A 24,138-nucleotide genomic window follows, 5' to 3' on the forward strand; every position below is an offset into this window, starting at 1 on the left:
CAGAAAAATTTTAAGAAATGTACTCTCCTATGACCTAGCAATCCTACTTTTGGGCATTTACCCAAACAATCACAAAGAAGGCCATACTAAGGCTACCAGCACAACTATGTTTATTGCAGCATTGTTTACCATAGCTAAGATATGGAACCAACCCAGATGCCCCTCAGTAGATGAATGAATCAAGAAAATGTGTTATATATACACAATGGAATTTTATGCCTCCATTAGAAAGAATGACATTGCCCTGTTTGTTAGGAAATGGAAAGACTTGGAAAAAATTATATTAAGTGAAGTAAGCCAGGTCCAAAAAACATAGGTCCTATGGTTTCTCTTATTTGCAATAACTAGTATATATCTAGGACAAGCAGAAAAGGTCAAAAGGTATGTACATATAACCAGATAAGATGATGTTAAGCGAAATGAACCCTAAAATAGGGACACAAGTGAATTTTCCTTTCTTGTTATTATTTCTAACGTATTTATGAGGTACCATGTGGTTTTTTGTTGCTTTATATGTCCCTCCCCCATGGTATAACCCCTGTTTTCACTGTAGTTGATGTCGGTATAATTTGGGGAGGGGAAGGTAAAAAACAAAATGTTTAAATAGGGATAAAGGTAGACCCATTGCAACAATGAGTTGTACAAGACACTGTTGAACTATGAACTTTACAATTTAGGTGGGGGTAGGGGGGAGTATAGTTGTGGAGGTGGGAGGGAAGGGATGGTAGGGGAAAAACAAAGGAGGAGGCAACAATGTTTGATAAGAAATGTACTCATTACCTTGCTCGTGTAACTATAACCCCTCTGTACAGTATTTTCACAATAAAAAACATAAAAAAGAAAATGTGTTTATTGTAACCAAAACATTGAAATATATAAGATAAAAAATGAGGGCTGGGAAGGTAGCTTAGTGGTAGAGTGCTTGCCTTGAATGCATGAGGCCCTGGGTTCGATTCCTCAGCACCACATAACCAGAAAAAGCCGGAAGTGGCACTATGGCTCAAGTGGTAAAGCGCTAGCCTTGAGCTGAAGAGCTGAGGGACAGTGCCAAGGCCCAGAGTTCAGGCCCCACAATCAGCAAACAGAAAAAAAAATCATCTTCTGCTCCACATTTCTACTGCTAAGGCAACTCCAGGGATTCTACCATTAGTTTTGGGGTCTGGTTTTCCAGATACAGAATAATCATTTGTAACTCCGTAAGAAACCGAGCTGCTCTGAACACCTCAATTATAGCCACAAACCTCAGTCTGAAGTTTACTGTGTTGATATTTTCTAAAATATTGCAGACATTTACTCATCTCTTAAATTTCTGGGAGAATCTCCTGCACAGTGCAAGGCAGTAGGAAAACTAAATAACTATCTTGGGGAAAATGATTCTAAGGGACAGCTGACGCCTTGCATGCTTACCCTTTATCTCTTCCCTTTCTGGATTGCATACAAGTATGAAATGTCCAGTGGGAGTGATTGGCGTGGCCTGCTCCTCTATTCAAGTACTGCCAGCTGTGGGCAGTGGCAGCTTATTATAAGTCCTAAGATCAAAGGGGAAGTTAAGTGTCTCCCTATAACTATCCTAGCGCAATTATGGGGATTTTTCTTGAAACCAAAGAAAGAAGATTTGATACATTTAAATGTCTTTTGGTTTAATATTTTATAGATGCTGTTTTGTGCATCATTAAATAAATAGTGTTTATTTGTTGCAATCTGAACAACTTGCAAGTTCCAGTGCAAACTCCTCTTTAGTCAAGGGCCAGTTCTTATATATTTTGTGTCTAGCCACATTAAACCTATAGCAACAACTAGAACAATCCCAGTTAGTTTTATAGAGTCCCATGTTTTAACATGAGCAGATAATCAACAATTATAGCATATTGGGAGAAAGTTTCTCATAAGAAACAAGAAGAAACACATCAGAACAAAACCAAGATCAATATAAGCCAAGAAATGTAACTTTAAGAAAATAAAGTTCATGTAGGAAGAAGAAACTATTGCTAGAAGATATAAAATACAAATAAAACTACTATTAAAAAAGAAACATTCAGAGAACAAAAAGAGCTGATGGTAATATAAAATACGATGGCAGGATCAAAGGGTAGAAGGTTTGGATGGAAAAGTTGAGAAAAATCTTCCTATGAAATAAAAGGTAAAAATGATTTTGAGAAGGCTTACATCTATCACTTTTCAACCTTTTGGTTAAGATTAAATGTAGATGATCTACCGTCTACATCATAGAACTCCAAGAAAAAGAGAACAGAGAAAATAGGGTGGAAAAAAGTCAGAGTTCAAGACAAAGTGTTAGAATTAAATGGCATGATTCAACGAACAAAGAACCTGTTGAATGCCTACCATAATGAATACAAATAGAAGACTAACACATGGGCATATCATTTTCAGGCTTAAAAACTCTGGAAGTAAAGGAAGGAGCCTACAAGCTTCCAGGATGGCAAAGGAAAGCTTTCAAATAAAGGATCAATAATCAGAATAACAACAAATTTTCTTAGTGATTCAAGAAGCTAGAAGACAATTAATCAATGCCTTCATTGGGAGGAAATGTAATGCTGACTGTATTACTATTTGAAAAAAGTAACTTTTAAGGCAAAAAAAAAACCCATTCTATAGTTAAGAGATTAGAGTGAAAAGAATCAACTCATCTATTGAGACTGCAATAAAGTTATGAAAGTATACAAGATTAAGAAGCAAAGATATGTATAGTTAGCAAAAAAGTAAAAACACATTTTGCCTTTTTAAGATAGAAAGTTTTAAAAGAAAAAGACAAGTGCCACCTGACTGCAACTAAATCTTAACACTAGTAACACTCATAACCATTTTTTCACACTGCCGAAGGGTTGATATTTCTGTTACACTCCAGAAATAATCCCTAAATATCATAGCCTCAAATCACAATGCTATTTCTTTCCATGCCTGTGGCCAATCAAGATGACTCTCCAAGCCTACCGCAGGTGTTCCCATCTTCCAGCCCCTCCCTCCATTCCATCATACATACCGCGGGAAAGGAGGAAAGGGCTAGAGGGTCTCACACTTGTGGTAATAGGATGCTTCAGCCTGAAAGTGATGTCTCTCTGTCCACAATCCCTTGGTCCAGAATTAGTTATGTGGCCCTACTCAGCCCCTAAGGGAACAAGGAACTCTAAGCTCTCTGTGTTCCTGGAAGGAGAGAGCTGGGCCCAGTTGGGGATTGAATGTATCTACCATAGCTGGAAGTTCTGTTCAAATTTCTCAGGTCATCCTAAAACAGTGGGTAAGATTCCCTATATAAAGCTGCTGCTTTCACTGTTGCACCTCATTTTCATCAAAAGATACACTAACCCAAGCTCCAGCACAGGGATTCAGTCTTGCTGAGGACCTTCTGTCTTTGCAGTAGTATAGTACTTGATCCTTCAGAGCAGAGAGTGCTGACTGAGAGAGAGAAGCCTCTGGGGCAAGAGGTCCAAACCTCTCAACTGGGAACAGAAGCAGCAAAAAGTTAACGGCTATGGTAAGCATCCTCTGGCTGGAGTCCATCTGATACTCTGGGGAGCTTGACCTTGGATTCCAAATAGCTCCTGGCTACTTGGAGCTGCTGGCCAACTGGCAATTGATATTACATTGTTTCATTAGGTGTGCCATGGTACCATGCTGGATATCTCTCTCCCTCTCTGTCTCTCTCTCCCTCTCTCTCTCCCTCCCTCTCTCTTCTCTCTCTGTTTCTCTTATTCTCCACTTCTTATTAGCATCAGTTAATTGTACAAGGGTATTTCACTTTGATTATCCATATATTCACACAATGTAGTTGATCAGACTAACTCCCTTCTGTGTGTCTCTCCCCTTCCTCCTTTCCCCAAAACAAACTTCATTGTTCTATTTTCTTGTATGTTCATTAGGGATTTTGATCATATTCACTCTCCTCACTCACTAGTACCTCTGAGCCTCCTCTAGCTTTTCTAACAATTGCCTGACCCCATTAGTTCCCTAGCCAAGTTGATGTCTGATCAAATTTTTTTTTCTAGTCCTTGGCTAAAAAAGGAACACAAAAAACATGGTAAGACTATAAACATGATATAGTAGTTTTCAAATGCATCAAACATTTGACAATTGTCTTTCAATCTTTACCCATTTAAATTTTGTGTTTGTGGCAAAAACAACTCCCTAAAAATGTCCCCTCCCCCCAAAGATAGCAATGGGTTTAAAAATCAAATGTTAGGCCAGGCACCTGTGGCTCGCACCTATAATCTTAGCTACTCAGGAGGCTGAGATCTGAGAATCACGGTTCAAAGCCAGCCCAGGCAGGAAAGTCGAGAGACTTATCTCCAATTAACCACCAGAAAACTGGAAGTGGTGCTGTGGCTCAAGTGGTAGAGTGCTGGCCTTGAGCTGAAGAGTTGAGGAACAGAGGCCAGGCCCAGAGTTCAAGCCCCACCACTGACAAAAAAAAAAAAGAATCAAATGTTGGTTTCTAGCACCTACCTCCAGTACAAGCCTTTGATGCAGGGCTTGAGTTTGAGTGAGTGCATCTGAAGATACTTTCAAGAGTAGTTCCATTTTTTTCAAATTTCGAAAATCTCGTTCTTTCTCTCTTTGCTTTCGAGAAAGTTCATCATGGTAATTCTGCTTGTCAATGAGACTGTTCCGTAAATTGATATCCAAAAGTCCTCTGACCAGGTAAAGAAAAAAAAGGAAAGCAATTTGTCATCAACTGTTCTTCATGGTTTTCAAAACTTAACAAGACAGGATGCTTAGTATGTACCTATAGAATGATTTTCTTGGTAGAAGTATACACTGTAATACCCAAAACAAGTATCATTTAGTACCGCTTCTTACCAAACTTCCAAATATAGTAACAGACTGACAGACACAAAAGCCCCCAATTTCCCTGAAATTGTCCTTGAAAATAAGAAGTAAAGGATTGGAGATGCAGCTCAGTGACAGGTATGTGCTCAGCATATTTAATCTGGAGTTCAGTCACTAGCACTGAAAAAAAAGGAGGAAGAAAAGCACTTCCAGAAAATCACATCATGAAATTGCTCTTACTAAGAAAAAGTTGGGATGGTCTCAGAAATACCATTCATTTATGATCATTCCCATGGCTCATTGTAGTTTTTAATGGAATGATTAATTTGTAACCATTCCAGTGATTTAGTTTTAGAGGAACATTTCAGAAACTTACAGCATACAGTAGATATTGTCTTTAGATTTTGAAACTGGAGAATTGAGGAAAATTACGATTAAAGAAATGGAAAAAGTATTTTAATATGCTTTATTTAAAATTCTATAAAAATGTTTGTTGAATCAACATAAAACCTTCCAAACTTGGTTTTTGACAGTACTTGAGATTGAACTCAGTGTTTAGCACTTGCTAGGTAAGCCTATATCAGGTGAGTCCTATCCCTCAGCCCTGAGATAGTTTTAAATACGCAAAAGTGCACTGAAGAAAAATTTAGATGATGGAACACATAAATACAACCTTTCAGATAGCGAAGCTGCTTCATTCTCCCTGGTTAATTCGGCTTGCTTGATCAATTGGCTAAATTCTCGCTCTTTAAATTCAAGTAAGGCTCGTTTGCCTTCAACTTCCTTTATTACCTCCTCCTTCTCTTCCACTACAGAACTAGCTTTGTTTTCAATTTTCTTTAGGGAATCATTTAGCTCTTTGACTTCTTGTTCCAAGGCAACCTTTTTCTTTTCCATTTCTCTGTGAAGGGGACAAACACACACACGCACACACACATGTCATATTTTTAGCTCATGTTGTCTTCATATAGTATCAGGCATAAGAGCTGGTAAGAGCTGGTAATAAATTCAATGTTCTCAGAAATTTAGAGTGTATCTTCCCTGAGTTCCCCTCTGGGTGAGGATTTGCCCAGCCTATTTCTACCTACATCCTTACTACTACTGTCTTCTGTGATTCTACCCTTACTCTGCTACCTCTGCTACCTTCCTGGAGCGGATCTGAATTTATCAACTGAGTGTGGCTGGCAGAGCCATTGCTATATACTTATCCCTTCTTTTAAGATCAGTCACGGGAACAATCATATTTCTCTACATTATGTATACATGGACGTGTGTGTGTGTGTGTGTGTGTGTGTGTGTGTGTGTGTGTGTGTCCTCCCTTCCTTTTTCTCTTTTTCTTGCTTTCTTTTTCCTTTCTTTCTCTTTTTCTCACTTTCTCACCTCTCTCCTTTCCTCTGTTTCCTATTTTGCCCTCCCTCCCTCCCTCGCTTCCTCCCTTCATTCTTCTCTTAAAACCCATAGAATTTCTTCAATGACCCCCCCCCAGTTCCAAATCTGAATATCTGAGGGTGTTATACATAGTGAGAAGCTACTATCATTTGGGCTGCTTGCTGGCTAACATAATTCTAGACCTTGCAATTCTAATTAGTTTAGGTTGTTAAAGTCAATTGGAATACTCCATAAAAATGTGATTTATAAATTGGAAATAGAATATCGACTCATAATCAAGATGTAAGTGCTATACATAGTTATAATTTGCTATGCTATTTTCTTTTAAAGAACTTACTGTATATAACTTAGGGCTCAAAGCAAATATTTCTAAAATTATAATGTGTATACACATTACTTAAGGGAGATGGGACTGTGTGAAATTCAACATAAAATATGAAATCATACAATTTTCTGCGTGATATCTTTTCTATTTCTTTCACAATTTGCACAGGGATGGCTTGACAGTGGATCACTTCATCCTAGCAAAGAAAAACAATCATGTTAAGTTAGGTAATCTTGGACCAGAATCAATGAAGTCAGGCAAAGTAAACAGGAAAAAGGACTTACAATATGTAGAATTCATACTAGCTGCCCAGTGTACATTAAATGACTTACTCCAATTATTATATCAGTTAATAATCACACAGATGCTGTAAGATAGTTACTACTGGAAGAAGGAAGTAGTTCAGTGTGCCAACTACAATTGTTGCTCCACAAAGATTCCTTTCAAGATGTCACTTCCCACACATGCTGCTGGGGCCTGCTTACTACCCAAAGCTCAAGAGGAGAGGAAGCTACTCTTCTCTCCATTGGATTGACATGGGCTTTGAAGAGCACCTTCCTAAGGGAGCAGGCCTGCATGGAGCAGGCGTGACCAATGACTGTAATGTAACCTCTATCCCCACTGGCTCTGGAAGACAGCTTCTATAGAACAATTCAAGATCTAGGAATGTCTTTGGTGTCTAGATGAGATTAGAGTTTTCTTAACATGTGTATCATATTGTGGTCCACCTTCTCCCCAATCTCGCCTTTCCTGCCTTTAGTTCTGGGTAGGATTCTCCAAAGAGCTCTGCCTCAATTATTGGGTGTCTTAGGCTCTGACTCCAAGAAACTCTGCCTAAGGCTCATTCTAGGAGAAATTAAATCATTTTCTCCACAGTCCCATAGTTAGTCAATGGCAAGGTTAAGGTCTAACAAGTTTGTCTAGCAAGTCTGTCTAACATTACTTTCCACCATGCTCTGTGGATTCATGGAAGGCTCTGCTTAATCCCCATGGCAAGGATTTTGGCAAAGTCCTTTCCTTCCTGAGGATTTTACTAGACTGGAGCCAGCACACAGGCTGAACTCAATGCAGCATTATGATAGGGTAAGTTGTTTCTCTGTGGAATCTTGCTCAATGTTGAGACAGATCCAAGTTCTGTGAATCTGAAACGTGTGATTTTGGAGTTTCTCTAAAGAAAAAGAGTTAAAAACAGAACTATGTGTCGGATTACTATGGATTATTACGTATGGATGCTTGGAAGAGAGTCATGGAAATGAGGGACTTGAAGCGTAAGCTTCACTGGGATTCCTGGTGAACCCATCTTGGTTCCCATGTTCCAAATAGCAGCTGGGCACATGTTGACCAACTGCTCCAAGATTTAAGAAAAAAATACCAGAATATATCATAATTATCCTTTAAGCCAATGAGACCCAGATGTCATATCATAAAACAATTCTAACTTATTTGTTTTGAGAGTTATATATTTTTCAATATAAAATGAATTTTAATTCATTATCTCCTAGAGCATAAATATAGTCTCCTTATCCCTTTTATGGTAAAAGGAAGTACAGTGAAAGAATCAAACAGAGAAGGACAAAACAATACAAATATTCACAAGCAGTTAGGGTATTTGGATGCATTTCAAGGAAGCACTTGTGTTTCTGAAACTCACTTCTAATACTGAAACATACTTTGGAGAAGGAGGGTGTGGAGAAGCCTATTCCCCAGGATCAGGGTTTCGAATTACAACAATACCATCAAACACACTGAAGTTTTTTGTGAATTCCCAGAATTTAGGTGACTTCAATAGAATCCATCCCAATTCATAGCATTTCTGTTGGTGTGGCAATATACCTATCCCTGTCAAGTCTATCTATTTTTATTTCCATTCATGCATAATGTTAAATATTTGTAAACAGTTTGATAACATACCTTTAAAACAAGCTGATAGTCTAACAATTCTTTGAGCTCTTTCTGCTCCTTTACTAATTGCTTTTGCTTAGATAGCAAATCCTCCCGTAAGTTTTTAATTTCTAATTTCTTCTGCATTACTTCCTTACGCAATTCTTCAGTAGCTTCTCTCAGAATTCTCATCTTCTTTTCCATTTCCTTGAAAAGTCATAAAAATAGCCAGGTGATATAAGATGAAAAAAAACATTTATCTACTGAAAAACTGAACCAAACATCATTCACTTGCCATTTTGATTATATTTATTTTGAGGCTCATGAATGATTTTTTCACAAAGTTAGATGTAATTTATTTCTGATATGTTCATAAGAGAATATTGAACTAAAATTTTTTTACATCAGATTTTAAGTCATTTTAAAACTAGTTCTTCAATGAGTCACTCGTGGCTCATGCCTGTAATCCTAGCTACTAAGGAGGCTGAGATCTGAGGATCATGGTTCAAAGCCAGCCCAGGCAGGAGGGCAGGAAAGTCTGTGAGACTCTTATCTCCATTAAACCACTAGAAAACCAGAAGTGGCCCTGGGGCTCAAGTGGTAGAGTGCTGGCATTGAGCTGAAGAGTTCAGGGACAGCTCCCAGGCCCACAGTTCAATACCTACGACTGACAAGTAAACAAACAAACAAAGGAAAAAAAACCAAACTGTGCTTCATATTTTAAGTTATTTTCAAGTTATACCAAAAATGTTAATAAAATATTCTTTTTTTTATAACTTTGTGACTTGAAATAATCAGTTGCAAATAATCTTTGAATATCTGGCTTTTGGTTAACCTGAGTTACTCATGGCACTAACAATAAGGAGATTCATATCTGGGATGACCAACTGTCCATCCCTTCATGCTTCAATTTTTCACACCAATATTATTTTTTGGCTTCTACAATTGTCTCTAAATACCCTCTAGCTCAGACTTACAGGAGATCATGTTTTCATATCTTATTAATGGATAATATTGACTTATGGGAGAAAAATCTTATATTCAGAAAGGTTACATGATACAAAGTAGATGGATCCAGTGAACCTGTTCTGGGCTTTTTGCCCAGCTCTCTCCTTCCACTGTTGCTAGAAAAGAGTAAAATTAATTAACTACAGTTATGCTTGAATAGGAAATGTCCAACACTTGGATGCCAGCTGCTAGTGCTGTTTGGAGAGGTTCTGCAAACTTAAGACCTAGCTGTAGGAAGGAGCTTATTAAGAGCATGACTTTTAAGGTTACACTAGCTCCTAATCCCATCTTCACTCCTGCTTCCTGTCCTCCATGAGAGGAACAGCCTCCTCCTATACATGTTCCCGCTGCCACGATGTTTTGCCTCATCTTCATCTCAGAATCAATGGAGCCAAGTGAACATAGACTTAATCCTTGGAAACCATGATTAAAAAGATATATCTTTCCTTGTAAAAGTTGTTCCTTCTGGTATTTTGGTCACATTTCTGCAAAAGTTAGTAGCATACCTACAATCTGGAATAAAGTTCAAAACACTTTTTTCTATCCTGTAAAGAGAGTTATAACTGGAGGTTAGAAGTACTTCTATAGAATCAATGGTATTTTACTAAATGTTAAACAAGTTTTGAAAGCTGGCCTTAAGTTAAACCATAAGCAATGTAATTTTGAAACTTAACCATTCAGAAAGGAGGAACAATACAAAGTATAAGGCTCTATTCCCTAGAACAGAACACAAAAAATAACTGTAAGTTTCTCTTGTTCCCCAAGGTATGCAGGCCCGTATACAATGTCTTTGCTATTCTTCCCATTAAAGGGAAGGCTAATCTTCCCTAGACACTTTTAGCCATGTGCATTGTTTTGACTAATGAATGCTATAAAAGTGATTTAAATAGAGGCTTGAAAAAGTTCCGGCAGGTCAAAATTTTCCCTTTCTTGAAGCTAGAAGCCCTTCCAATCTTACTGATGTGTGACCTCTGACCGGCCTGACTGCTACATAGCTGACAGGCAAGTGAAGCCAATCTGGACCACACAGCTCCAACTCAACCAGCTCAGACCAGAAACATTGAGAACCATGGAAGAAATGATTGTTTTAAGCCATTAAGTTTTAAGATGCTTTACTTTTTAGAGATAGAAAATTGGTACCTCTTCTTTATAAAAAGTTCTTGTAACAATTTGGGATGTTCTCAAGAGCTATATGACTAATAGCTATAATGAAAGTAATATTTTAAGTGCCAACTACAGAAACTTGTTTTCTTCTGGAAAGCAGATATGTCTAGCAGAGCATAGCCGATATTAGATGCCAACTAACCCAAGCCTGTAATAGACATCACTTACATTTTATTCAGAAGTTCTGTAGGTTTTCCTTTTAGTATTACCAATAGTTATGACTTTTTGGTCTTTTGTCTGTCATAATGAAGATAATTATTTTTAAAGATACATTTGAACCCAGCTGTATTTAATAAACCCTATGTAATCTAATACTTACTCCTGGCTTAGGTATCCTCTCAAATTCCTTTTGTATGAGGCTCTTTTCTTCCTTTAAGCTGCCAACAACAACAACAACAAAAAATCAAGTTTGACAAAATGCAAGAGAATACTTACTTTCTAGGTTTTTAAAATACGGTTTTTTATTGTGAAAATACTGTACAGAGGAGTTACAGTTACATGAGCAAGGTAATGAGTATATTTCTTACCAAGCATTGTTGCCTTCTCCTTTGATTTTCCCCTACCATCCCTTCCCCCCCCATCTCCACAACTACACTCCTGCCCCCTTGTCCCCTCTAAATTGTAAAGTTCGTTTTTCGACATAGCGTCTTGTACATCTCATTGTTGCAATGGGTTAACCTGTATCCCTATTGAAACAATTTGTTTTTCCCCTTTCCCTCCCCAAATTATACCAACATCAAATACAGTGAAAACAGGGGTTATACTGTGGGGGAGGGACATACAAAGCAACAAAAAATCACGTGGTACCTCATAAATACAGTAGAAACAATAGCAAGAAAGAAATAACCACTTGTGTCCATATCTTGGGGTTCATTTTGCTTAACATCATCTGATAAGAAAAGGTCAGATATGACCTTTTCTGCTTTTCTCAGACATATACTAGTTATTGCAAATAAGGGAAACCATGGGGCCTATGTTTCTTTGGGCCTGGCTTACTTCACTTAATAGAATTTTTTCCAAGCCTTTCCATTTCCTAACAAATAGGGCAATGTTATTCTTTCTGATGGAGGCATAGAATTCCATTGTGTATATATAACACATTTTCTTGATCCATTCATCTACTGAGGGGCATCTGGGTTGGTTCCATATCTTAGCTATGGTAAATAATGCTGCAATAAACATAGTTGTGCTGGTAGCTTTAGTATGGTCTTGTTTGTGATCATTTGGGTAAATGCCCCAAAGTGGAATTGCTGGGTCATAGGGGAGCTCTATGTGGAGTCTTTTGAGGAACACTATTTTATCTTTAATGTGTCTGGTGCCCTGAGTCCGTTCTTTATGACTACTTCTGACTCCCACAAGCCCCACTCCTGTGCTTCCTCTCCTTTAGCACTCCTACAACACTGTAGGTGCACAAACCCAGTCCAGCAGTTATCTTAGCATATTGTTATTGAGTGGGAGCATGGACCTCCCTCCAGACCCAGGTTCCTTCCAGGCAGGCACTGGGCTTGCCTAGATACTACCACAGCCTTCCAAAGGATCCAGGTTGCCCGATAAAGTCAATCCTCAACCACCACTATGGTGCTGCATAAACAAGATCCCATCACATGAAATTCCCATCTAACCTAGTTCAAAATTTTAACTCCTTTCTCAAGACTACAAGACTCTGCACAAATTGTGACTCTCCAGTTTCACTGACTGCCCCATTTGGTTCTGGCCAGATCAGCCTTCTTGCCAAACCTGTTCCTACCTCAGGGCTTTTGCTTTCCTTGTGTGGTGCCTCTAATCGGTTTGGTGTTTCCATAGAACTTTGCATAGACCACATAGATCTGCCTCTAGCACCTTCTTGGAGGTATCAGACCATCCAGTCTATGACAGCACCCATTTTCACTACTCATTTCTTGTCCTGATTTACTCTTTGTTAGTTTTTTGAGACTGGGTCTTCCTATGTAGTCTACGCTGGTCTCCAACTTCTGGTTCTTCTGCCTCAGCCTCCCAAGTGCTGGGATTACAGGTATATCCTACCATGTTTTCCCTGATTTACTTTATGATATTAATCACTATGACATTATATTATGTATATGCTTTGGTTCCAGAAAACCTTGCCTCATAAGGGCATAGACATTGTTCTGTTTGCCACTATTTCACCATTGCCTTTAATAGTGTTTGCTCATAGTAAGCATATTTATTGGAATATAAATAGAACAATGGAAGTTAGTTTTAGTCCTTCATTTATTATTTGAAGTAAGCATCGCTTATATGCAAATGAGGTAAGGATATACATATGAAAATATATCTTTCCTTACAATGACCTAATGCATCACATTCCTCTACAGACAGATTCCTAAAATCATGGAAAGTTGTTTGAAGTTGTGAAGAAGGGGCAAGCCAAGAAGGAGCTCACTTTTACTTTGACATGGTGATGGATATGATTACAGAGCATCTTAGTTGAAAGAAGCATAACAGAGACTCAGGTGTGGCTGGGAAGTGGGTATCCAAGGACTCAAGTGTTTCAAGTGGAGGACAAATTTTGACCAGCATCGAGGTTAAACAAATACTGGATGTATTTAAGGATAATTCACTCAAATTTTGCTTTCCTCCCAAACTAGTAAAAACTCTGACATGAACTCACAAGAAGACCAGGGAAGCACACCCTGTCTGTACTTGTATCTTGCCTTTGCCCACCCCCCGGCCCTGGTACATGAATTGCCAGGTATTTATTGTACCATTCTGTCAATCTGGATATACAGGAGGTCCATATTTTACAGCTTTCACTTGCTTTTGGATTGAGGCTGTTCGATGAATTCTTGCCAGTGGGAGCAAATGGCAGTGAATATCACCAGACTTTCTGGCCATGTGGTCTATTTGGAAAGTATATAGGATGGAGGCTATGTGACTTTCACTGGACAGTTGGAGTGAGCCAGAAACAAAATTTTGTTAAGTTATTCACAGATATTTTTATTTTTTTTTTTGGGTCCGGTCATGGGGCCTGAACTCTGGCCTGGGCGCTGTCCCTCAGCTCTTCAGCTCAAGGCTAGCGCTCTACCACTTATGAGCCACATTGCCACTTCTGGCTTTTTTTCTTGCTTATGTGGTGCTGAGGAATCGAACTCAGGGCCTCATGCATGCAAGGTAAGCGCTCTACCACTGAGCCACCTTCCCAGGCCTATTCACAGATATTTTTGGATGTATTTGTTCTTGTTGTGTAGGTTAGCCGAAGGCTAACTTCTGTTCTCCATGCTGTTTCCCTATATTCAATTATGTGATGACTTCTCAGTTATGATCTCTAGTTCAGAATTTCCTTGGTGTTCCAATGGTTTATTTTCAGTTTCCTCTGAGACAACTCTAGTTGTGTATCTCAAAGACCTATCACATTAAACTTTTTATCTTCTTCTCTGAAATGTACTTACTTCTTTTCTTCTCTCGGTCAAAGACACTTCCAATTTACTTAATTTTCGAATCTACAAACCTCAGAGTCATTCTTTCAATCCCCTTGTGTTTCAGTGGTGGGATAGAAAAGGAACCATTTTAAGTTTTTATTCTTCTTAACAGCTCCCCTCCCTGCCAGGAGAGACTAAGCAGAACTTAAGCCATCAGAATATAATTGATCTTAGAGAAGTAAACTCCAAGTCCAGTAGGCTCTGAAGCCACTCCAGCCACCTGTCCCTTCTAAGATGGTTTGAGAAGGTGGGGAAAAGCATGTAAGAGCTTCACAGTTCAGAGGCATAGGTTTACTGATACAACAATGCATTCAGTTATGTATGCTTATAAACATGAGTGCATATATTTATGTATGCTCATGTATAAGTAAAAGAAAAGACAGTAAATTGGGGCTGGGAAGGTGGCTCAGTGGTAGAGCGCTTGCTTTGCATGCATGAGGCCCTGCGTTCAATTCCTCAGCACCACATAAGCAGAAAAAGCTGGAAGTGGCACTGTGGCTCAAGTAGTAGAGCGCTAGCCTTGAGCTGAAGAGCTGAGGGACAGCACCCAGGCCCAGAGTTCAGGCCCCATGACCGACAAAAAAAAAAAGACAATGAGTATGTGAGCTATTATAAGGCTATATGAAAGTGGTCTTGGATTAGATCTAAATCTTTATTCCCAACAATAAAATAAGTAAAAAGGAAACAAAAGTGATAGAGGAAATTGGATTATATAAAATGCTTAGTTAACACTATGAAAGCAGAGTATGGATGACAAAAACATGAACAAGGAAATACAACAGAGTGACAAATAAGGCAATTGTCAACCCAACTTTATCAATAGTCACATTATATGCGAATTTAAAAAACAAGTTGTCAGAAGGGATTAAAAAATAAGACTCAACTATAGGTTATCTATAAGAAACTCACCTTAAATATAAGAATTCATAAAAATTAAAAGTAAATCTACAGTAAAGATATACCAGGTTGACACCAATCAAAAGAAATCTGGAGTCACACTACAGGTTAAGCATCCCTAATCCGAAAACCTTGAAACGGGAATGTTCTAACATATGAATTCTTTTGAGAGTTGACTTGATCTTCAAAGTTTCTAATTTTGAGTTAGGGGTATTCAATTGGTCCATGCAAATATCCCCAAATGTGAAAAACACTGAAATATAGAACACTTCTGGTCCCAAATATTTTAGGGTAAGTGATACTCCTCAATAATCATAGAAAGAGCAAAGTTCAGAGCAAAGAAAGTAATTGGGGCATAATGGGAGAGTAAATTATTCAAGGGGACAAAATATTCTGTAACAGGTGTGCACTAATAACAGAAAGTAAAGTACATCGGCAAATCTGATGGAACTGAAAGGAGAAATAGATGTATCACCAATCACAGATGGGGACTTCAATGTTCCTCCACCAGTCAATAGGAAATAACTGACATTTATAGGAAGGAAACCCAGACTTTTCCCTCTGACACCTAATATCATTGCAAGATGATATTAACAAAAGAAATTAATATTTATAGGAAGCACAGACAGACTTTTTTCCAGAAATCCAATCAGTACTGTAAGATGATATTAACAAAAGAAGCTGAAAACATTAAGAAGTATAGTAAATAGGAAGATGTGGTTTCATTCACTTGTTAATGAGAATATTTATATTTTCATTATAATGGTTAGGATGAGATGATGTGATGCTGAAATGAAATTTTAGAAATTGCTTGAAAAAGGCTTAGACTGAATGTTCTATATAAGTAATGATGGATTGGACACAGTTACTTGTTCATCATCATCATCTTCCACTAATGGTATCTTTGACTCCATTTTACCCACTAGATTTCCTGAAAAAATTGAGAAATATTTTCCATCTTTTTCTTGTTTTACTGCATTTCATGATTATTAAGAATCAACAAGTCTTAAGATTTTCCAGATGTGATTAATACAAAATTTAAATATAAAACATTTATCTGTGAAATAAAAGTTGGCAGACACGATGAATCACTGGCTAAGGAACATGGAGCAGACCAGGTTTTATTTATTTTTTACTTGTAACATGAAGATCGAGGTTATTGTGACATTGACCTTATTATAGTTGTGCATGGCATAGGATGAATCTCAGTTTTTCAGAGGTTTCAATTCTTAACACCTTTGCTTTCACAGCTTGCAAAATTGGAGCTATTTTAATTCCCATGTATTTACCCTACGCTTTAGGTAAACTGCCACCAGGGGGTAGTAGTATACTGTCATATTTTGGCTTTAAAGACCCGGAGACAGTTTAAAAATGGTGATGCTGAAGTTATGCCATGAGATATGAACTTAGTTTTGTCTTTAAGCATAAAATTTTATTTTCTCTAAATAAACACAAAATGGCTCATTATCTAGGGAATTTGAGACTAATTACACTTCTATTATGCAATTCTTTTAACATAGACTTTTTCATTTAAGATGGGTATTTCTTTTTCATTTATAGAAACAGAATCCTACCTCTATCACTCTGATTATTTTAATTTTCCCTGTATATTTTAATATAATTATACTAAATGTGTATGTATGTTTACCTTGCAGTTAATTTTTTCCAAGTCACATATAAACTTCATAATTAGTGATTTAATAGCTATCTTCAAGATTTGTTCTGAAAAGATATACTGAAGCATTTATTATGTACTAAGTGTCTTATATACTTTACATACATGATATCTAAACTTCACACCTTGCTAAGTAGGTATTATCATCCTTGCATAAATGAAACTGAGGAGTTAAGCTTCTCTCCAAGGTCTTTCAGTCAAGGATAAACTCAAACTGACCACAGAGATTTCAGTATGTAGCTACCTCTAGTCTGCATTATTGTTTAAACATTTCCCTGCTTCTTGAAGAATGCAGATTACTTTGAATTTTTTTAATTGATATTTTATTGTGATTAAGTGATTACATAAATTTCACAAATTTCATAGTTTTGTAAGATAATGATAAAATCACAAACACATTCTAACTTTCATGGGGTAAATTGTCTTTATCATAGTCTATAAAATTTGTGAATTTTATGAGCTTTGACAATTTACTTTGAATTTTTAACTCTCATAAATAATGTTGTAACGGACATCTTAGTATTGTATCTCTTTTTCTCCTTTTGCATTTTCATTTTTGCATGGAATTACTGGACCAAATGTTTTTATGTGTTCCTTATACTTTCTTAAACTCACAATCTGACATTTCCCCCATATTTTTAAAATTAGGATCAACTAGTTATATAGGGAGCTTATTTTGACATGTCCATATAGCCCAGAGTGCCTTGATCAGGGTTAACTCTTCTGTCATCTTCCCTCATTCCATCTCTGCTTCCTAAACCAATCTCAGCAAGCTTCACTGCTTTCACACATAAGTTTGAAGTATTTTGATCACATTCACCTTCCTTTACCCTCTTCCCTCTAACTAACAATCCCAAGGCCTGTTTTACATTCCTGTCATTCATTTTGGGATATATGTTAATTGATCAAAGTGGTTTCATTGTGGTATTTCACACAAGCGTAAGTAATATTTTAATCCGATTTAATTGTAGCCTACTTTTGCTTTCCTATCCCCACACCTATCATTACTCAGTGGCTGTCATTTTGCTATCTTCTTCTACAGATACAAAATATTTTGGTATTGTTCACCTATAACATGCAATACAACATTGTTTTTAGCTTTTCTGAATAAGGAGTGCTTCAACATCAAAACTCACTAAAGCCAGGTACTGGTGGCTCACGCCTGTAACCCTAGCTGTTCAGGAGGCTGAGATCTAAGGACTGACATTTGAAGCCAGCCTGGGCAAGAAAGTTTGTGAGACTTTTATCTCCAGTAAACTACCAAAAAGCCAGAAATGAGCTGTGGCTCAAGTGGTAGAGCCCTGGCCTTGAGCAAAAAGAAGCTCAGAAACAATGCCCAAACCCTGAGTTCAAGCCCTAGGACTGCAATACACACACACACACACACACGCACGTGCGCGTGCGCGCACACACACACACACACACACACACACACACACACACACACCAAACCAAAACTCATCAGGATTTAACTCCTCTCTGCAGCAAAACAGTCTTAACTGGAATAACATCATGGAGGGTTGTGGTTTTAGGGATTTGGAAGTGCAGAGATAATGCAGGAAGCTTGATATAAGAGGTATCATTTACTATAAGGTGTGAATCAGCATGAATGGAAGGAAGTTTCTAACAAGTAGCAGCTTTCTGGTGCTGGACTCAGTCTCTGAGGGAGTCTCAGTGCTTCTTGAGCCCATGTGATTCTAAGCATGGGGGCAGTCAGCACTGAGAACCACTTTGGAGACTAACAGTTCTCAAATCCAAATTCAAGTAAGAAATCACACAAAAAAACTTATAAATTGTTCAAGATGGTTTATGTCTACAATCCTAGCTACGCAGGAGGCTGAGATCTATGAATCGAAGTTCAGAGTTGGTCCAGACAGACAAGTCCTTAAAACATTTATCTTCAATTAACAACCAAAAAGCTGGAAGTAGAGGTGTGGCTCAATTGGTAGAAGGCCAGCCAAGAAAGAGTATAGGCCTTGAGTTCAAGCCCCAGTACTGGCACATACATATGCATATTTACAAACACACAATTCAAATATCAGGGAAATTTTTCCGGAGATAGAAAGTACTTGTGGTTGGAGCTAACTTTCAAGTGAGAATCTCAGATGCTTCTTTTCCTGTTATTTGAGGATTATAGTCTGAGAAACTTACTTTTTTGTTCTATTAAGATACTGATTGCCATAAAGGGAGCTAGGTAGATTGCCATAAAGGAAGCTAGGTAGATTTAAACAATAATGTTCGAAGGTAAAATCGGCTAAGCTAGAAGTTTTTCCTTACAGCTGGCCCTCAGCACTTGCCTGCATGTCCCTCTGCCATGTTCTCATTATCTGCAATTCTAGATGTGTTACTAAAAGCATTCCTCCAACCCTTTCTTATCAGATATGTTTGTTCTTGGTTCCTAGTTTGCTGTTGTTATTAATGGCCCAAGAATGGAAAAAAAAAAAAAAAAACACCACAAAACTGATGTGAGCAACAAGGGCTACAAGAAACAGCCAGAGGCCAGTAAATAGTCACAAGGTCAGGGTCATGTTGGGACAGCCCTGTATGTGTGCACCCAACCATCTCCTCTCTCCTGGTCCACCTGGTGACACAATGACCGCAATGACTGGCCATGGCCTTTTCCCCAGCTCACCAAGACAGGTTGGATATGTTGGATTTGGCATACTTGCTGTCCAAATGTTAAGGATTATTAGAAAGTAAGGAAGTTCCAAAAGATATCCAAGTCAAAACAAGGGAAAGGTTGGAGAAAATATTGAAAAGTCTTTTCAGAGAAAGGGTTTGGAATGAATTACTTCCACTTTGTTTCAAAAGTAAGTTCTCAACAATATTTACTTACCTGCTTCCTACCTCTATTATATTTACTAAGCTTATTCAAGTAGGTTATATTTTTTTTCGGAAGTGCATATTTATCAAGAGGCCTAAAACTATCTAATACAGATTTAATAACTGACTGACTACATACTTAGACTGACCATCAGCATTTACTAAAGAGCTTATCCTATGTTAAAACAGGAGAAAAATCACTTAAAACCCTTTTTTCTAGAGTATTTGAACAAAATGTTGTTTTTGACTGTTGTCAATGATTCAGAAGTTCCTAAAGAAGGGAGAGTGGATGGGTGCCAGTTATTTGGTCTTCCATTATTTAGATAATGAATAAAATGAGAGTTTATTGTGCTGATATGACAGATACCATCTGTATATTTGGATGAATAGTTTTCTTTCACTGACTTAGTTTCTTTATTTTTATCTAGAGATGGAATATCCACTTTTTTCTTGGGAGGTTGTTCACATGAATTTACTTCTGTAGCACATAATTCTGAATATGTGAAGCCAATAAAATACGTAGTTTAAAATTATTTCCTAGTATTTCTAATTGTTATCACCATTATTATCTTTTAATGAAAATAAGCTTGTTAATTTTAGGGAATACAAGAGAGCTTGTTCAAGGTAAAGTATCTTATGTTACAAATTCAGAAAGAATTCACACCAAATATTTCTGTACATGTGCATTTGGAGTGTGCCGTTCACTGAGAGTCGCCATATTCCTTCTCCCCCCAGCTTAAGTAGCTCAGTGAATAATTCGCCTGTCTATACCTAAAAGGCAAAAGCTCTGTTTTCCTATTTTTTTTTCTTGGCAGGAATAGCTGGAAATTTTAAACAATCTCAATATCAACTGACTTTATGTTCCTCTTACCCTTTCATGAAATGTCAAGCATTCCTATTTTCAATAATAATGAACAACCACCAATTGTTTTAATTTCATTATTTTCTCAGCTGAAAGAGTGCTTACAGAGCACAGAAATAGCTAAGCTTTCTTTTTATAGATCTCACTGGTGAGCCTGACACAGGCTTAGATCGAAAAGACCAAAAACACTCTAACTTCCCCTCTGCTGCCCCCATGAATAGAATTCTCTTAATTAAACTGGCCTTCTTTATCTGCCTTTTGGTTGAAAAAGTAGACTGCAAAGAGGTAACTCCAACCCAAGGCATGCAGGAGTCCTGAAAGCCTCATGTCATTTGCTTGTCTCTGGACAAGACTGAACTAAAGCTGTAAGAAATCTACCTACTGTTAAAAATAGCTACACAAAGTTCTACCGCCTTAAATGGTAACAGTGCTTGGGCATAGCTCAGGGCACAGCATAGCATGAAACTCGAATTGCAATTATTTACCAATTCAATCTAAATAGTATGACTTGCTGAAACACCTCCTCTACCAACTTCCACTGTGGGAGTGATGTTAAAGGTTTGGGAAATAACATTTATCCTTCTGGAAATAAGATTTCTGCTTTTAGTTAATTGGATGATATCTTCTAGATTTTGGTAAGAAAATGTGTTTCACCAAAGAGGGTAAGCTTCCTCTTTAGTCCTAGGGGAGAGATTCATCTGAGGAGACCGAGTTTGCCTATGAGGTCCCTGTTGTTGCTGTGTTAGAACAGAGTGAGTCAGGTGTGATCTCAGCTGGACAGGCTTGTTTGGAAAATGCATGCACTCACCATGTCCATGCAGATACGGGAAGCAGAAGAGGACAGGAGGCTAAAGAGAAAAGCACAGATCTCACCAGTGAGATCATAAAAAGAAAGCTTAGCTATTTCTGTGCTGCATTCCAAGATGAGGCTGGGAGAAAGAAAGAGAAGGCCAAGTCCTTGTTTCATGCAGTGTATTTTTCAGCTGCAGTTTCCAAAGCCAGTGGCTTTTCCCACATGCAGAAAACCCAGCAGGGATTTCGGCCACCTGACTTATTTTCTCAGAAGTTGGGTGACCTCTTTGTGTAGGAATTGTTTGTTCCAGGGAGTCAAGAGAACAAAGCTTGCAATTCTTGGAAGATGCTACCTCATACGCCTTGAACCTAACATTACTTCCTAATTTCTCATATATATATATGGGGAAAGAGCTTTGTTGGCATGTGTCTTTGGCATGCTTGAGAGAGGTGAGTACTTACCTATTTAATCTGTACTGATTATGGAACTCTCTCTCCTTCACTGCGTTGAATTCATTCTGATACTTGAGCAGCTGTTCTCTCATTTTGGAGACCTCGGTGGAGAAGGCTTCTGGGAAAGCGTCGGCTTGCTGCAGGTGGAACTGCTGATCCTGGATCTGCTTAGTGTACCTCTTGGCATCCTGCAGCAGCTGAACCTCAGACTCCTGCGTGCTGGGTGACATGAAAAGATGTTTGCATGGTGAAGACTGCACATGCTCAAGAACTTCTGTGGCTTCTGTGGGGGTTCTGGGGGTGGGGATCATGTCTACAGTTGCTCTCCATTCCCAGGTCCAGTTAACTGCACTGACACTTTTGGGCCAAGTACTTTCTGTGGTGTTGAGGTGCATGAGGTTTAGCTCCTGGCTCTGAGTATCTTACCATTGAGTGGAGAGATCTGCTACAATAGGTAGCCAAATGCTTGATGAGAACCAACACCACTAGGCTCCACCCCGAGACAGTGGGAGACAATGGACGAAAGCATCCAGTTCAATAGGAAATAAGTTATTCCTTTTTGCCTTTGGAGAATGACCAGGTCTTGCCAGAGAGTAGGGAAGGGAGAAGAGGAGAGGGTCACTCAGACAGCCTCCTTTTCCTTTCTTTTATTTTCCTCCCCTCCCTTCTCCTTTCCTTTTTCTTCCTATCTTTTCCAGAAAGGATTTTGGGTTTGAGACAAGGTCTTTCTATGTAGCCCAGGCTGGCCTCAAATTCTTGATCCCTTCTGGCTCAGCCTCTTAATGCTGGGATTAAAGGCATGTGCCATAGTGTTTTTTCTTGAAGTCTGGAATATTTCTGACATGATTGAGGGAAGACCTTTCTCCCGTAGTGAACTAAGACAAGGCAGAAACTTTTTAAATGACCCTTTACTAGGAACCTAGAAAGAAAAATTTCCTTATAAAATTATGAACATAAATTAATTTATAGATTAAAATATCCTAACTTTGATGTGTGGCTAGAACTGGGCTTTCACATCATAGAAGAGTAGAATCATGCAATCCCATTATATCCTAATGCTTTGTCTCTAGGGCAGGGGACTAAGCATCTAGTAGAGGTAGATTTGGATGAACACAGAAAGTATACAGAATCGATTCCTCTGAATTGAATCTAAAACTTGCTTGTGCTGTGCGTTAGCATCAGCTCTGGCCTTACTGGTGGATGTGATTTATCCGCCTCAGACGCCCTTACATTAGCTACTACTCCTGTTCCAAGGCAAGCCCTGGCTGTTTCCTGCTTCCAAGCCAGGGCTCTCTTTTCATGTGCACTTCTTGTCAAATTTCCCCACCAGAGAATTCTTAGGGCTTCTGTTCATTTGCAGAGATGCTCCATCATCTGATTATGCCTAAAGCAGCTGAAGCTACCACATCTGCTTATTTTCCTAGGGAAATGGGCTGGGCCATCATTTTCCCACAGAGAGGAGGATTCCATAGTGGTTCTGGTTCCAGTCAGAATATGAATGGCAATTTATCCGCATGTCATTATTAACAATATAGTGTCAGTAGAAGAGAATTTAACAGCTGTTACAATGTGATCTCTATGGAAAACTCAATCAGAGTCAGTTCAGCAGCTCCTATCTCTATCTGCCTGGATAAGCCCCAGCAGCCCTGGAGTCCACTTGTTACTGCCTGCCTTCCAGGCAGGGGGTATAGGACAATGGTGGGTGTCTGTACTAGTTAGAGAGGGAACTAAAGCATCAAGAGGAGGTAAAATGTGAGTGGCAGAGGGGAAGTAACTGTTTTCAAGATAACTGGGAAGTGGCGAGAAATAACTCCAAAGCCTTGGTCCCCGTTGCTATTTGTCTCTGAGGAATTGGGAACTGTGGTCAGTGGAGGAGGAAGTCAAGTCATCTCAGCCTGTGAAGCTCCACTGGGCTTTAGAGAAGAGCTATCCTCAGGCTAAGAGACACTGACATGTTCATTATATTAGCAAAGTCTCAGAGGGGTACCCTGAAATCCACACGGGGTTTCCTCCCAGCTAAGTAATGTAAACTATGTTGAAGAAGGTGTCTCCACTCTCTCTCAAAAACCCCCAAATTCCTAGGGCTTAAGAACTATCCAGCAGCCAGGACTAATTCTGGAAGAATGGAGTCTCCATTAGGGTTGAGGAAGAAGATTTGGCTTAGTGCTGAGGAAGTGGAGCCAAGGCTGGAGGCTCACAAGGGCTCCAGTGGGCTGTTAGGAACTCCAATGGGTAATAGCAGTTGCTCCAAAAGCTGTTGAATGATTCTGTGGAAACCTAGTCTGACTTAAGGCTGGCTGGCTGTGGTCAAAGCCGGTAGCCTGGGGTGGGAGGAAGTTGTGAGAGGTGAAGGCAGTAGTCTCTGAAGAAATAGGCTAGGATCGTCTGAATAGTGATGAGAGGCCGAGAGGGGTCCTGTAGGAATGTCATGCAGCATGCAAGCCAGTGTCACCCAAACCCCTGTGTTCGAAGTAACTCCAGTAGACAGTCAGCATCTACACAATAGCATCTGTGCAGTTGTGGCCCTAGACCCAAGACCTATCTGTGGCCCTAAATACTTGCTCATCTTGTCACAGGGCAAAACTTACAAGCACTCCTTAATCAATGAAGGAAGTAAATAGATGGACAAATGTCCTGTCACCCTTCA

At 38.7% G+C, this 24,138-nt stretch overlaps 1 protein-coding gene across 1 annotated transcript in view; it reads right to left on the reverse strand.

The window, feature by feature from the left end:
- The window catches only part of Ccdc146 (coiled-coil domain containing 146), a 110,145-nt gene that overhangs the window by 22,477 nt on the left and 63,530 nt on the right, over nt 1-24,138 (reverse strand). The window contains exons 4-9 of the mRNA XM_013035279.1: nt 21,501-21,710; nt 10,872-10,929; nt 8,411-8,587; nt 6,622-6,695; nt 5,459-5,686; nt 4,462-4,648 (exon numbers count right to left, since the gene is read on the reverse strand). Coding sequence (XP_012890733.1) covers nt 4,462-4,648; nt 5,459-5,686; nt 6,622-6,695; nt 8,411-8,587; nt 10,872-10,929; nt 21,501-21,710 — 934 coding nt within the window. The remainder of the gene's footprint in view (nt 1-4,461; nt 4,649-5,458; nt 5,687-6,621; nt 6,696-8,410; nt 8,588-10,871; nt 10,930-21,500; nt 21,711-24,138) is intronic.

The sequence above is a fragment of the Dipodomys ordii genome, unplaced genomic scaffold (genome assembly GCF_000151885.1).
Source record: "Dipodomys ordii isolate 6190 unplaced genomic scaffold, Dord_2.0 Scaffold207, whole genome shotgun sequence".
Taxonomy (NCBI): domain Eukaryota; kingdom Metazoa; phylum Chordata; class Mammalia; order Rodentia; family Heteromyidae; genus Dipodomys; species Dipodomys ordii.